The 14,414-nt window shown below is 44.9% G+C and overlaps 1 protein-coding gene across 1 annotated transcript in view; it reads left to right on the top strand.

Moving 5' to 3' along the window:
* The window catches only part of LOC311300154 (uncharacterized protein), a 30,294-nt gene extending 19,182 nt beyond the window's left edge, over positions 1-11,112 (top strand). The window contains exons 13-21 of the mRNA XM_084424287.1: positions 1,351-1,568; positions 2,323-2,433; positions 2,814-3,078; positions 7,733-8,085; positions 8,200-8,295; positions 8,610-8,843; positions 8,935-9,095; positions 9,861-9,922; positions 10,078-11,112. Of these exons, the coding sequence (XP_084280413.1) occupies positions 1,351-1,568; positions 2,323-2,433; positions 2,814-3,078; positions 7,733-8,085; positions 8,200-8,295; positions 8,610-8,843; positions 8,935-9,095; positions 9,861-9,922; positions 10,078-10,625 (2,048 nt within the window). The 3' untranslated portion in view covers positions 10,626-11,112. The remainder of the gene's footprint in view (positions 1-1,350; positions 1,569-2,322; positions 2,434-2,813; positions 3,079-7,732; positions 8,086-8,199; positions 8,296-8,609; positions 8,844-8,934; positions 9,096-9,860; positions 9,923-10,077) is intronic.
* Positions 11,113-14,414: the final 3,302 nt, after the last annotated feature.

Raw genomic sequence — 14,414 nt, 5'->3', positions numbered from 1 at the left:
ACGGAAAACTTTTGGTCCGAAACGCGCCCGCGGTGTTGCGTGATAGCATCACTGGACTGACACGTGATATGTCGACATAATATTTTTATTTTGTAGCTATTTTTCTACGTATCTACTGTACATAAATGTCCTGATTGTCCTCAGGAGACTATTAAAATGAAATTACTTATTAATTATTAAAATTAAAAATTGTAATTGTTTTTATTAATCTGATTGGGTGGGCCACCGATCAATCTGGGTGGGCACGTGCCCACCCAGGCCCACCCATAAATCCGCGCCTGGCAGAAAGACTAAAGAAACAGGAAGTAAATGACCTGCAGATTCACTGAACACAAACCTGCTAAACTGCAGATGAAAATCACTTTTATAATAAACTAGATCAAAACTAAACTTGACTATATAATGTATTTTGTGAAAAGATATGTATATATATATATGTTTTGTTGGAAAATATATCACTTGTAGTTAGGGTCAAAAGATCAGTTGAGTTCTCAAAATAAAAGTTATCAAAAGAGCAGGTCACAGTTCAGTTCTGTAAGTTAACAAACCAATTTGATATAAATTATACATTTGACTTGAAATAATATTATGATGAATAAGTAAAATTAAGCCGGACTCGAGGTAAGATTTAATTTAAACCTCAGTGACTAAATACACATTAGGAGCAAATATAGGCTTAGATGTTTCTTATAAGTTCTTTGATCATTCAATAACATTTCTATTCTTGAAAACGAAGAGGGAAGAACAATGGCAGAATCTTCACCAACATCAACACAAGCAAGAAAAACCAGGAGACGGAGTATTGGGCATACACCTCCATGTAAGTCAATAAACAAAAAACAAAAAAACAAGAAGAATGAATTAGTGCATGAATAACTTTCACTCTTCTCATATAATATTTAATATGTAGTTCAGGAGTGTACAGCAGCAGATAATAAAATCATTTCAAATCAAGATTTCAAATCAATATTGCTCCTTCGTGTATTTATATATTTGGTACAGTAAGTGTTCGTGTAATGAGCTTCACATTAGGGTTCTGATCAGCTTGTCTGGGTTCATTTAGCAGTAATGACCAGCTGACTGTACATGATCTCTAATATATTTGAGTTTCCTCAAAGACGTCACTCTTTGTCTCTAGACATTCTTTACATTCAACCAACTTCATGAGGTGCATCATGGGATTCTTTATAAACAGTATTAAATGAGCCCATTTATAATAATAAGGCTAATAATAATAATTATTGTTATTTAAGTCCTTCAAGCAAAAGCCATTAGATCAAAAAGTCAAATGTGTTTCCAAACTTTAGACTAGTAGTGAAGGTGATTTATCTTCATCATTTCTCTCTCCAGCGATGTCTTCCTCCAGCGGTCCACTGACTGAGGAGCTTCAGTGCTCTATATGTCTGGACGTGTTCACTGATCCAGTCAGCACTCCATGTGGACACAACTTCTGCAAGACCTGTCTGAATAAGTGCTGGGACAACAGCCAGACCTGCAACTGTCCATATTGTAAAGAAACATTCAAGCACAGACCTGATCTCAAGATTAACACCACACTCCGAGAAGTTGTAGTTCCCTTTCGTGGTCACTCCGAGTTACGTCGGATGACGACGATTGGGGTTTCGCTTAGAAGCCTATCACCTTCGAGTATTAGAAAACGAGCCAATGGCAATGAAATGCCATGGGTCTGCGGAATTTGCATAGCGTAACTCCGCCCGCCGCAGGGGGTATATAAGGAAGTACGCTGCACAATGCAGACATGCTTTCGCTTCGGAGCCGAGAACTTCTCCACTCCTGCAAGCCAAATATTCTGAGTTAGTCTTCTCTTACCTTCGAGACGAGCGAACTCTCCGGTGTTGGTGTGACGGCGATTTCAGCGAGTGCTCACTACCCTGCTGGTCTGTTCAGTGATCTGACAGTTAGTGTGTTTCTCCCTGTTCGCTTCAGCATCCGCGGAGTTTATCCTCTCACAAAAAGAGCATTGCACGTGGCACGTCTTTTTAAAGATGCCTCGCCCGTGCACTTCTGGTTGCGGTCGCGACATATTTTTCTCTGATGGGCACGATCTCTGCTTAGCGTGTTTGGGCGTTGATCACGCTAAAGCAGCGTTCGTGGATGACTCATGTTCCCACTGCGGGAACATGACCATCTCTATGCTGCGGTCGAGACTCAATGAGCTCACTAGAGCGAGAGTCCCCCTACCCACACCCCGATCTACTGGTCCCGAGAGGGCTAGTACTTCGGCTGGTGGCCGGGGTGACCTGAGGGTGACTGTGTGGGACATACCGCCGACACGTCCACGGTCCACACACCCCTCTCCAGCATCAGCACCCGCGAGTGTCCAAACTGAGACCGCTGGTTCCTCTTCGGAGCCCCAGCGCATCTCGTTTGGAGCTCCAGAGGAAGATACGATGTCGATCGCTGCATCACAAGGTGGGCGCGAGTCCTCGGGAAGTGAGGATTCGGCTGTGTTGCCGCCCTCGGGCGCGCCAGCATTGCCCGAGTCTGATCCCGAGCTGACCGCCATGCTTTCCCGGGCAGCCGCGGCCATTGGTATTGAGTGGTCCCCGCCACCTGATCCAGTGCGCTCGCGGCTGGATGATTGGTTTTTGGGAGCGGCCGCTGACACTCGTCGCCGCCCAACCCCAATACCATTCTTCCCGGAAGTGCATGAGGAAGTCACGCGGTCCTGGAAGGCTCCCATGTCTTCCCGCGATCGTTCGTCGGCTTTCTCCGCCTTTCCTCCCCTCGATAGAGCTGATGCTTGTGGGTACACTGGGATTCCCACGGTTGAACGTTCTGTCGCGATGCAGCTGTGTCCGGCAAGCGCTTCATCACGTGGTGATCCAAAGCACCCGTCCAAAGCCTGTAGATTTTCGTCATCCATGGTGGCGAAGTCTTACAGAGCGGCGGGACAGGCAGCTGCTTCTCTGCATGCCATGGCCATCTTGCAGGTCTACCAGGCCAAGATGCTCCGTGACATGCACGAGGGTAGGACAGACCCAGGGCTCTTTGATGAGCTGCGCGCCGCCACTGACCTCGCTCTCCGGGCGACGAAAGTGACCGCGCGCTCCCTGGGTTTGGTGATGTCCACAGCTGTGGTCCAGGAGAGACATCTCTGGCTGAACCTGGCTGATATGCGTGAGCCCGAGCGGACTCGTCTGCTTGACGCTCCCATATCCCAGGCCGGCCTTTTCGGCGGTGCGGTCGAGGATTTTGCCCAAAAGTTCTCGACTGCCCAGAAGCAGACTGAGGCGATCAAGCACATTCTGCCCCGACGCGCTGCTGCTGCTCAGCCGCCGGTACAGAATCCTCAGCCTGCTCGCCGCCGAGGGCGCCCTCCCACGGCTCCCGCCCCTCCCGCACGGCCCCAGCAGCAGCCTTCACCGGCGCCGCGTCGCGGAGGAAGCCGTAGGAAGGCGCCACAGCCCTCTCCAGCCCCGCGGCCCGCTAAACGCCAGGCTAAGCGGCGCTCCTGAGACGGGCAGCTCAGGATTGGCTTTCTTTTCTCTACAGGAGGTGGTAGCAGGGCCACTCCTTCCCCCGGTGGAGGGCCGGGGGAGAATCTTTTGTTCTCCACTCCCCGCTGCTCGTCCCATGACGGGCAGCACCCTAATGTGGTTAAAGAAAGAATCGAAATCCCCAATCCTGAGCCCACAGAGCCAGAGGGCCGCAGTGCGCGCCACCCTCGGGTCCCGCCACTGCCGCCCTCCTCTGTCCCAGAGGTGTGGGATGACAGCACGCGCCGCCCACGGGCCACGCTCCTCTCATCCCCCTCTGTCGCCAGACCCCTGCCAGAGCACGCCCCCGTGGGACGCGCGCCCTCCCCTGGCCTCCTCTGGCAGGACGCGGTTAATGACCGTGCCCCCGCTCAGGGCCGCTATGCCACCCTCGCCGGTGCCGGTCATTCCGCCTCGCTGCCCCACCGACGGTACGTCTGTGGTTCGTATGACCCCGCTGGTGCACTTTCTGGAGGCCTGGCTAGAGCTTCCCAGACTGTCCCGCTGGGTCGCGAGAACCATCAGGCTCGGCTACGCGATTCAGTTCGCGAGATCTCCTCCCCGCTTCAGGGGAGTCCGCTTCACTATGGTCGGTGGCAATGCCCCTGTCATGAGAGCGGAGGTCGCCACCCTGCTGGCGAAGGGTGCGATCGAGATTGTCCCTCCAGCCGAAATGAAGTCCGGCTTCTACAGCCCTTACTTCATTGTACCCAAGAAGTCCGGTGGGTTACGGCCAGTCCTCGACCTGCGCGTCTTGAACCGCTCCCTTCACAGGCTGCCATTCAAGATGCTCACGGCCAAACACATCCTCCAGTGTGTGCGGCCGCAGGATTGGTTTGCAGCGATCGACCTGAAGGACGCCTACTTCCATGTCTCCATTTTACCTCGACACAGACCGTTTCTACGGTTTGCTTTCGAGGGGCAGGCATACCAGTACGCGGTTCTCCCTTTCGGGCTAGCCCTGTCCCCTCGCGTCTTTACGAAGGTCGTCGAGGCAGCCCTTGTTCCCCTCCGGGAACACGGGGTTCGCATCCTGAACTATCTCGACGACTGGCTGATCCTAGCTCACTCTCGAGACCAGGTTTGCGAACACAGGGACCTAGTGCTCCGGCACCTAGTCCGTCTGGGCCTTCGGGTCAACTGGGAGAAGAGCAAACTCTGCCCCGTGCAGAGGATCTCTTTTCTCGGTATGGAGATCGACTCGGTCGCCATGTGCGCGCAGCTTACGAGCGAGCGCGCGCAGTCACTGCTGACTTGTCTTCGTCAGTTCGAGGGCAAGAGTGTGGTTCCACTGAAACTTTTTCAGAGGCTCCTGGGGCATATGGCATCCGCAGCCGCAGTAACGCCGCTGGGATTGCTTCATATGAGACCGCTTCAGCTTTGGCTTCGCGATCGAGTCCCGAGGTGGGCATGGCAACACGGCACGCTCCAAGTCCCAGTGACTCCAGCCTGCCGTCAGACCTTCACCCCGTGGGCGAACCTCAGTTTTCTACGGGCCGGAGTGCCCTTAGAACGAGTTTCCCGGCATGTTGTTGTATCAACAGATGCCTCCAACACGGGCTGGGGCGCCATGTGCAATGGTCATGCTGCCGCGGGCTCCTGGACAGGACCCCAGCGCCTTTGGCATGTCAATTGCCTCGAGTTGCTGGCTGTACGTCTCGCCCTGCACCGCTTCCATGCGCTGCTCAGGGGTCAGCACGTACTAGTCCGATCAGACAATACCGCAACAGTAGCGTACATCAACCATCAAGGTGGTCTACGCTCCCGCCGTATGTCGCAACTCGCTCGCCACCTCCTCATATGGAGTCAGAAGCATCTGAGGTCGCTTCGAGCCATTTATATCCCGGGACACCTGAACCAGGCGGCCGACGAGCTGTCTCGAGTTCGGCCTCTCGCTGGAGAATGGCGACTCCATCCCCGGACGGTTCAGCTGATTTGGGATCAGTTCGGCGACGCACAGGTAGACCTGTTTGCCTCCCACGACTCGTCCCATTGCGACCTGTTTTATTCCCTGACCGAGGGCACGCTCGGCACGGATGCACTGGCGCACAGCTGGCCGCGGGGCCTACGCAAGTATGCGTTTCCCCCAGTGAGCCTTCTTGCGCAGACCTTGCGCAAGATCAGGGAGGACGAGGAGCAGGTCATTTTGGTTGCCCCGTATTGGCCCAACCGGACCTGGTTCTCCGAACTAGTACTCCTCGCGACAGCACCTCCCTGGCCAATTCCTCTGAGGAAGGACCTCCTTTCTCAGGGACGGGGCACCTTATGGCACCCTCGTCCCGATCTTTGGAACCTCCACGTGTGGCTCCTGGACGGGACGAGGCAGGTTTGAGTACCCTACCACCTGCGGTGGTGGCTACCATCACTTCCGCTAGAGCATCGTCCACGAGACATGCCTATGCGTTGAAGTGGAACCTCTTCGTCAACTGGTGTTCTTCTAAACATCAAGAACCCACGAAATGCCCGATCAGTGTCGTGCTTTCCTTCCTGCAAGAAGGGTTGGAGCGAAGGCTGTCTCCCTCCACCCTGAAAGTGTATGTTGCCGCCATTGCCGCACATCACGAAGCAGTTGAAGGTAAGTCTCTGGGAAAGCACGACCTGATCGTCAGGTTCCTGAGGGGAGCGAGGAGACTAAATCCTCCTCGTCCTCCCCTCGTTCCCTCTTGGGACCTCTCAGTGGTTCTAACTGCCCTGCAGAGTGCTCCCTTTGAGCCTTTGCAATCAGTGGAGCTTAAGTTCCTGTCAATGAAGACAGCGCTCCTGGTTGCATTGGCCTCCATCAAGAGGGTAGGGGACCTGCAGGCATTTTCGGTTGACGAAGCGTGCCTGGAATTCGGGCCGGCTGACTCTCACGTGATCCTGAGACCCCGGCTTGGATATGTGCCCAAGGTTCCTACCACACCCTTTCGAGACCAGGTAGTGAACCTGCAAGCGCTGCCCTTGGAGGAGGCAGACCCAGCCTTGGCACTGCTCTGTCCAGTACGCGCCCTCCGTGCTTACGTAGACAGAACGCGGTGTTTCAGGACCTCAGACCAGCTCTTTGTCTGTCATGGTGGGAAGCTGAAGGGAAAGGCTCTCTCAAAGCAAAGGTTATCTCACTGGATAGTGGATACCATTGCTTTGGCATACCAGCAGCAAGGTCGTCCGTGCCCCCTTGGTGTGAAAGCCCACTCCACACGTAGTGTCGCTTCCTCTTGGGCTCTAGCGCATGGCGCCTCGCTAACAGACATTTGTAGAGCTGCAGGCTGGGCGACACCCAACACATTCGCGAGATTCTATAATCTCCGCGTAGAGCCAGTTTCTTCTCATGTACTCGCTTCAACCAGCCGGTGCTAGATTCTGCTCAGGTGTCTTCGCTTGCTCGCCATTCCTCTCCACGGACGGGATACGTGCGATTTTCTTCTCAGGTGAGTCTGATAAGCTCTGAGTTTCCTCCAGCACTGGTGACGTCAACGCCTGAGTTATGCCAATCTGCCATAACGCAGCTTTTGCGCTTGACTAGGTGCCTCCATGTGCATGGTCCCCCCTCTGGGCGACCCCCACATGTGTATTCCACTGTAAGTCTCCTTGTGAGCGTGTGTCTTTCCCTTGGCAAGCCACCTTGCCACCCCTGGGGTTTAAAATTCCACCTGCGGCTGGACACCCCAGTGATTCTCCATATGCATCCCTCTGGGTCATATGTGTATTCTAAGTCCCCCCCATCAATGGCTGGGCATGATTGCATATTTCTCTCTGGAGATATGCTTCCCAGTGTACCTTGGTATCCCTGTGTTAAGTAGGACTCCTTCGTTCGTGCTAGTCTCACAACAGGGAGCTCAGACTTACGCAGGGCACTGGAAGACAGCCGAGGTGGCGTGATTAGACTGGAACCCCAATCGTCGTCATCCGACGTAACTCGGAGTGACCACGAAAGGGAACGTCTCGGTTACGGATGTAACCTTCGTTCCCTGAGTGGGAACGGAGACGTTACGTCTTCCTGCCACTTCCGCTGTACCGCTGAAAAACGCCTGGGGCCAGTCTCGGCTCCTCAGCGAAGGCATGTCTGCATTGTGCAGCGTACTTCCTTATATACCCCCTGCGGCGGGCGGAGTTACGCTATGCAAATTCCGCAGACCCATGGCATTTCATTGCCATTGGCTCGTTTTCTAATACTCGAAGGTGATAGGCTTCTAAGCGAAACCCCAATCGTCGTCATCCGACGTAACGTCTCCGTTCCCACTCAGGGAACGAAGGTTACATCCGTAACCGAGACGATCACTATAAAAAGAAAAGTCCTGAGAAAAAAGCTGAAGTTCTGTGTGACGTCTGTGAGGAAAGAAAGCTGAAAGCCCTGAAGTCGTGTCTGGTGTGTCAGAGCTCTTACTGTGAAACTCACCTGGAGCCTCATTCGAGAGTGGCAGGTTTAAAGAAACACAAACTGATCAATCCTGTGAGTAATCTGGAGGACTATATATGTCAGAAACATGAGAGACCTCTGGAGCTGTTCTGTAGAGATGATCAGACATGTGTGTGTCTGTCCTGCACTGACGGAGATCACAAGAACCACAACACTGTTTCTTTAGAAGAGGAGAGTGAAGAGAAGAAGGTAGAAGTTACTGACAAACTGATTTTAAATGGCTCTTATCATGAGGAATCACATGTTCTTTAATATAAATGAATCAGTTATGAAAACATATTGTGTGTTGTTCTCTGTCTATAGACTCAACTGATGAAGACACAGAAAGACACACAGCAGATGATCCAGGACAGAATCAAGAAGATTCAAGACGTCAAACACTCAGCAGAAGTCAGAAAAGTGAGTTTAAAATAATTAAATTAAATTAATTTTAATATCATTGTTTATTGAATTGTTGTATAAAATCAATTTCACACTCACAGTCACACTGCTGGTCTGAATATCGACACGTCTGTGATTCCCTGATCACTTAGTAAAGTAATAACACATCTCTCCTCAACAACACACATGATTTGAGGAATCATTCAGTGCAAACGGGGCAGAATGAGGGATTTTGAAAACCGCCTAAAAACACTGAAGTATGAGAAATAATAACACTGATTCTTCTCTTAACAAACGCCACTAATAATGTGTTGATTGTCCTGGTTGAGCAGAGAAACACAGAGAAGGAGAAAGCAGCCCGTGTGGAGCTCTTCACTGATCTCATCCGCTCCATTGAGAGATGTCAGACTGAACTGCTGGAGATGATGGAGGAGCAGCAGAAAGCAGCAGAGAAACAGGAGGAAGAGCTCATTGAAGAGCTGGAGCAGGAGATCACTGAGCTAAAGATGAGAAACACTGAGCTGGAGCAGCTCTCACACACTGAAGATCACCTCCACCTCCTACAGGTCAGTCAACATCTCTCTGATCAATGATAATGCAGTATATGACACCATAACACTCCCCATGCTGAAGGATTTCTCCTCTCTCCTGCTGTAGATTTACTCATCCCTGTGCAGCTCTAGAAACACCAGGAACTGGTCTGAGATCAGTGTGAAGACTGATGAGAGTCTGGAGACTCTGAGGAGAGCTCTGACTAAACTGCAGGACTCTCTACAGGAGAAACTCACGCTAACTGGTACAGCAATATCAAACACACCGTACAGATACATATATTTATAATCTTTTAATATCAGTAATGAAGAATGAGTCTGTTAAAGCTGAAATAAGAGAAGTGTGTGATCATGTGTTTGTGTCTCATTATCATCACAGTTCTTCTTGAAGAGAGCAGGTCATATTCATCTCTAATTTCAGGAAACATGCAGTAAATTCATCTTGTACTAGAAGCTTCATCACTGTAACCAGAACCTTGAGGCTTTAGTAAATCTGTGAACACTTTTAGATGAGAAACTACAGAAAGAAACATTCATTTTCTGCCATTTTCAGTCTTTTCAGCGGTTTCATCTAAATGTTGTGATTATGTGTCAGATAAAATCAGTTTAGCAGAAGAAAATCAAATCGATAGACATCATGAATTTAAGATGCAGATTTGTTCATTTTTAGAGGAATATTTCTGACCTGTATCAAACAGCTTCGCAGTGCTGGGCTTCATTTTCACTTTCTCTAAGGTTATTTTTTATAGTGTTGTCTTTGCTGAATAACCACAACACTAATACACTCCAAAACTGAGATGAATAACATTAGCCATAACAATATCTAAAATAAAAATGTCCTAAAAATGTTCACAAAACATTCCCAAAGATGTTCTAAAAAGGAGGAATATTTCGAGCTCAAACACAATAGGAGTTCAGGGATTCTCTAAATATCAGCAGAGAAACATTGATCAGATAAAACATGATGTTGTTCACAATTCTTTAAATATAACCTTAAATCTTGTCTATAATTCACACATAAACATGTCAAAGATCTGATGGTGTTTTATTGTCATGTGTCTCTACAGAACTGAAGAGGATACAGCAGTATGCAGGTACAGTGTGCTGTCTGCACTACACTAGATTACATTCAGATACTCACAGCTTCATCACTGACCGACAGTATGATTAAACACTGATTACATATTACACACATCATCACTGAATATCTGTATTGTGAATTTGTGATTTATATTCTCTGTTTTCTCAGTGGATGTGACTCTGGATCCTGATACAGCTCATCCTAATCTCATCCTGTCTGATGATGGAAAACAAGTGAGATATGGAGACATTAGACAGAAACTCCCAGACAAACCAGAGAGATTTGATAGATGTGTAAATGTCCTGGGAAAGGAGGGATTCTCCTCAGGGAGATTTTATTTTGAGGTGCAGGTGAAGGGAAAGACTAAATGGACTTTAGGAGTGGCCAGAGAATCCATTAACAGGAAGGGAGTGATCACAGCGAGTCCCAGTAATGGATACTGGACTGTGGTTCTGATGAATGAGAATGAATATAAAGCCTGTGCTAGTCCTGCTGTCTCTCTGTGTGTGAGAGTGAAGCCGCAGCGGGTCGGTGTGTTTGTGGATTATGAGGAGGGTCTGGTCTCCTTTTATGATGTGGAGTCCAGCTCTCATCTCTACTCTTACACTGATCAGTCTTTCACTGGGAAACTCTATCCATATTTTAACCCGTGCTTTAATGATGGAGGTAAAAACTCAACTCCACTGATCATCACACCTGTCAAACAAAATAAATGAATTTTCTGCCGTAATATGAAATACACAATGAAAATGATTTCTATAAAAAAAATCTAATCATGTTTTGCTATTTTTTCATCATTTGGTTTTCATTGTTAAAATCTATAATTCTAGCTATAATTGCAAATTAAAAATATAATGCTTGTTTAACAATTTTATTTTAAATTTTTCATAATTATTCATGCCGTTGTTTTCTCCCATCTCAACCTGACAAAGTGAAAGTGTCTGTATTTTTTTTTTTTTACATCAAAATCAGCCATATTATGATAATATTAATAAATTATCAAAGCTGTGTCTAATTGCTGTGATAAAAGCTGTGATAATACTGTGGTAAATCAGATGGTAATACCTCAATATATATCAGAACTGTATGATTACCATATTCATACACTACACTATGGATCTTCAAAGTATACATAAAAAACACCATGATATTATGATCATGGTAATAACAACAAATTGAAAAAGGAGAAGAAGAAGAAGAAGAAGAAGAAGAAGAAGAAGAAGAAGAAGAAGACATTGTAGGTCTATTACCAAGTTACCATGTCTAATGTTTAACCATAACAATATAATAGAATAATAGACAAATTTCAACACACATCAGATTTATTTAAATGCTCATTTTTTATTGATACAGTTATATACATCTTCAAATAAAATATAGGACTGTTTAATATCTGATGGTGCTGATATGAAGTAATAAAATAAGGTCATCGTTTTGAGGAAAAGGAATATAGAAAGCAAGTCACATATTCTGGTCTTTTCACATTGTTCTGTGTCCTGAGAGAAAGAGTAGAAAACTTTATCTCTTTAAAGTAAACCAGTCACAGTCAAGAAACTCATAAATGATGACAGAATTATTATTTTTGTGTGAACTATCACTTTAAGATTCTCTGAGGCCTCTGTGCTACAGCATTACTGTAGATAATGTTCACTAGGTGGCGCTATATAGTTTTCATTTCATTTGTTTAGTGATTTTGTTTTATTTAGTTTACTTGGTTAAAATTTGTTCTTTGTGAGTGCTATGTCTGGTCTATATCTTTAGTCCTAATGATGATTAATAATGATGCCTGCACCACTCATTAATGGATGAATATATTGGATCCACATTTTAATGCACTGTTTGTGTATTGAGTGTGTGTTGCAGTATTTAATGATGGATTGAGTGATTGTTAAGTTCTGATGGTTTTAACAGAGACGGCAGGACAAATGTTCTGTCCACTGAGGTTTAGGACACAAGATGAAACCAAAGACCCCAGAGAACGGCTTTAATGGGACCCGGAGTCTCTCCTGGGACAAAGACACAATTTTCATATTTCCATAAACAGAGTCGACTGCATCTAACGGAAGAGTCATGAGCATTTCTTAAACCAATGGCTGCAGATTATGTTTATAAAGGGGTTTGGAAAGATTATTTCTGCTTTGTGATGTTTTTAATCCTCATATTTTATGTAAAGTAGGTCTATTTGTACTTCAAATGTATATGGCTGTCATTAACAAAATGTCAAACCAATAAGCTGCATTATCATTACACTTCATTATCACAGACCTTAGCTTTTAAGGAACTCAGTGTCTCCATCAGTCCATCTTTTCCACTGGATGTGTGTGTGTCTGATCACAGTGATTGTGTCGTTCTTCAAGTATTGGCCTGTTGGATTCAGCAAATCCACACTAAAGTTCCTGAACTTCCTGATCTTTGAGCTTCAACATCCTGCAGTGAGAAACCTGGAATTCTGCCATCAGTCATTACCAATTACATGTTCCATCGTCATCTTTTAGTTTTACATGCCTTTATTTAAGGTAAAAAAATAAAAAACTGTCCGAAATTTGGCATCTGGTAAAAATGAGTAAATTAAAATTACAATTTAAAACCTTCACATGAAGGGTTTATTCATGATTATAGATGTTAGGGTTGAGTTATATAGGATATGCAGGATTTCCATAACCTTATATTCTTATATTAAACTGCATATTTTATCAGACATTTTGTCTCAGAAATGCATATGTACATGTTTAGTTAAAAAAAATAGAAAACATAATTTTACTGAACCTCAAATATTTGAAAGTTGTTGTTTATTATGTAACAAACATTTTATGAAAGGAAACACAGGAGCAGTTTTACAGAAGCCATTCATATGTAAAAATACATCAAACATTTAAAAACAAAGTTAAAAGTATTCTTTTGAAAGCAACACAAATAGGAAGCCATCTATTAAATCATAATTAATATGTGAATATTTCATTTGAGAATTATTAAAATGAATGGATAAAACACTAATTCATGTGCATTAAAATAGTGCACTGTAAAATTCACTGTTTAATACAAACAACATTTTCTGTCCACATTCTAATGCATCATTACATGATTCAATCCTGTCTCGCTGAACACACACCTCACATATTAACACTCAGTGTGTGTTTTGATCAGATGTAAGTTTCATTGAGGAATGTTGCTGTTGGAGGGAATTTAAAGGCCTGATGTTAATGCAAACACATGGAAAATTACTCAAACGTAAAATCAAAACTGAGTCACTTTGGCACGAAACACGTTCGGTTCAAATGATTTGAGTTTATCATTTAAACTGTGAAATACATTTACACAATCTAATGTGTTGTTCTAGTTTAGAGATTTTTAACATACAGATTTGGGAGAATGTAACACCTAAATGTATATCATGTATATCATACATGAAGGAATATTCCGTATTGATGTTTCACATGTTTTACCCGTATTCTGAATTATGCATTGCATTGTGTTGTGATGTATGGTTAACAGAAATGTCTGTAAACTTAACTGTAAACAGAACTTTTCTGTTTTTTTATGGATTTTTTTAGTGTTGTTCTGCTAAAGATGATTTACTCAATGTTGTTTCAGACTTATATTGCTTACTTCTGTGCAACAAAAGAAGTTCTTCTAGACATAATGAAAGTGAATGGGGACTGGGGCTGTTGAGCTTGTTTTAAATGACAAAAAACCCAACATGGTTTATGCAACTTGTATGTTATGTTTAAGTCATGTTTTGCTGGACTACTTTTGTAATTTTTTTATGTGTGGAGCTTGACAGCCCCAGTCTCCATTCACTTTCATTAAATGGAAAAGAGCAACATGGACATTCTGCGTAATATCTTCTTTTGTTTTCCATAGAAGAAGTCAGTGGGGTTTGGACCAACATGAGGATGAGAAAGTCAAAATAAATTGATGTACTATATATATATAGGCTATATAAACTTTTTAAATGGACATTTTTGGGGGGGATATGTGCTTTTTTTATGTCATATTCGACACGATTTTATGTCTAATAGTATGATTAGTGAGAATATGAAGCTCATATAGTTGTTGGGAAAAAAAAAACTCAATTTTATTCAAAGGTCCAAACTGAGGAAAAACATGCAATTTGTTGTTGCTGATATTTATATGCCCCATAAATGGATGAAATTCTGATTGTTTGTAATGTAAATCATTGAGATCTTTATAACAGTATAGCGGACTGCATGAAATGCATGTAAAAATCAGTTGTCACTCAATATCTCCCAGTAATGTCTTAGTTAGATGATATTTAAATGCTTAGTTTTATGAACAAATCTCTGTAGTTTTTATTGTGGGAGGCAAAACGTATAATGCAATACAATGATGACTGAGAGATGAACAAATAAATGTATCAAATAAAAGTTGCTTCAGTCCAGTTTATCTTGAAATATTAATAACAATATAAACGTTATTCTTACTTTTACTTTAAAAAAAAATCAAGATTCCACAGCAAAAAGACACGAGAATCACGACCTGAAGGG

The sequence above is a fragment of the Rutilus rutilus genome, assembly GCF_951802725.1.
Source record: "Rutilus rutilus genome assembly, chromosome: 11".
Lineage (NCBI taxonomy): Eukaryota > Metazoa > Chordata > Actinopteri > Cypriniformes > Leuciscidae > Rutilus > Rutilus rutilus.
Note: the sequence above shows the minus strand (reverse complement) of the source record. Positions and strands in the feature narration are given on the sequence as shown.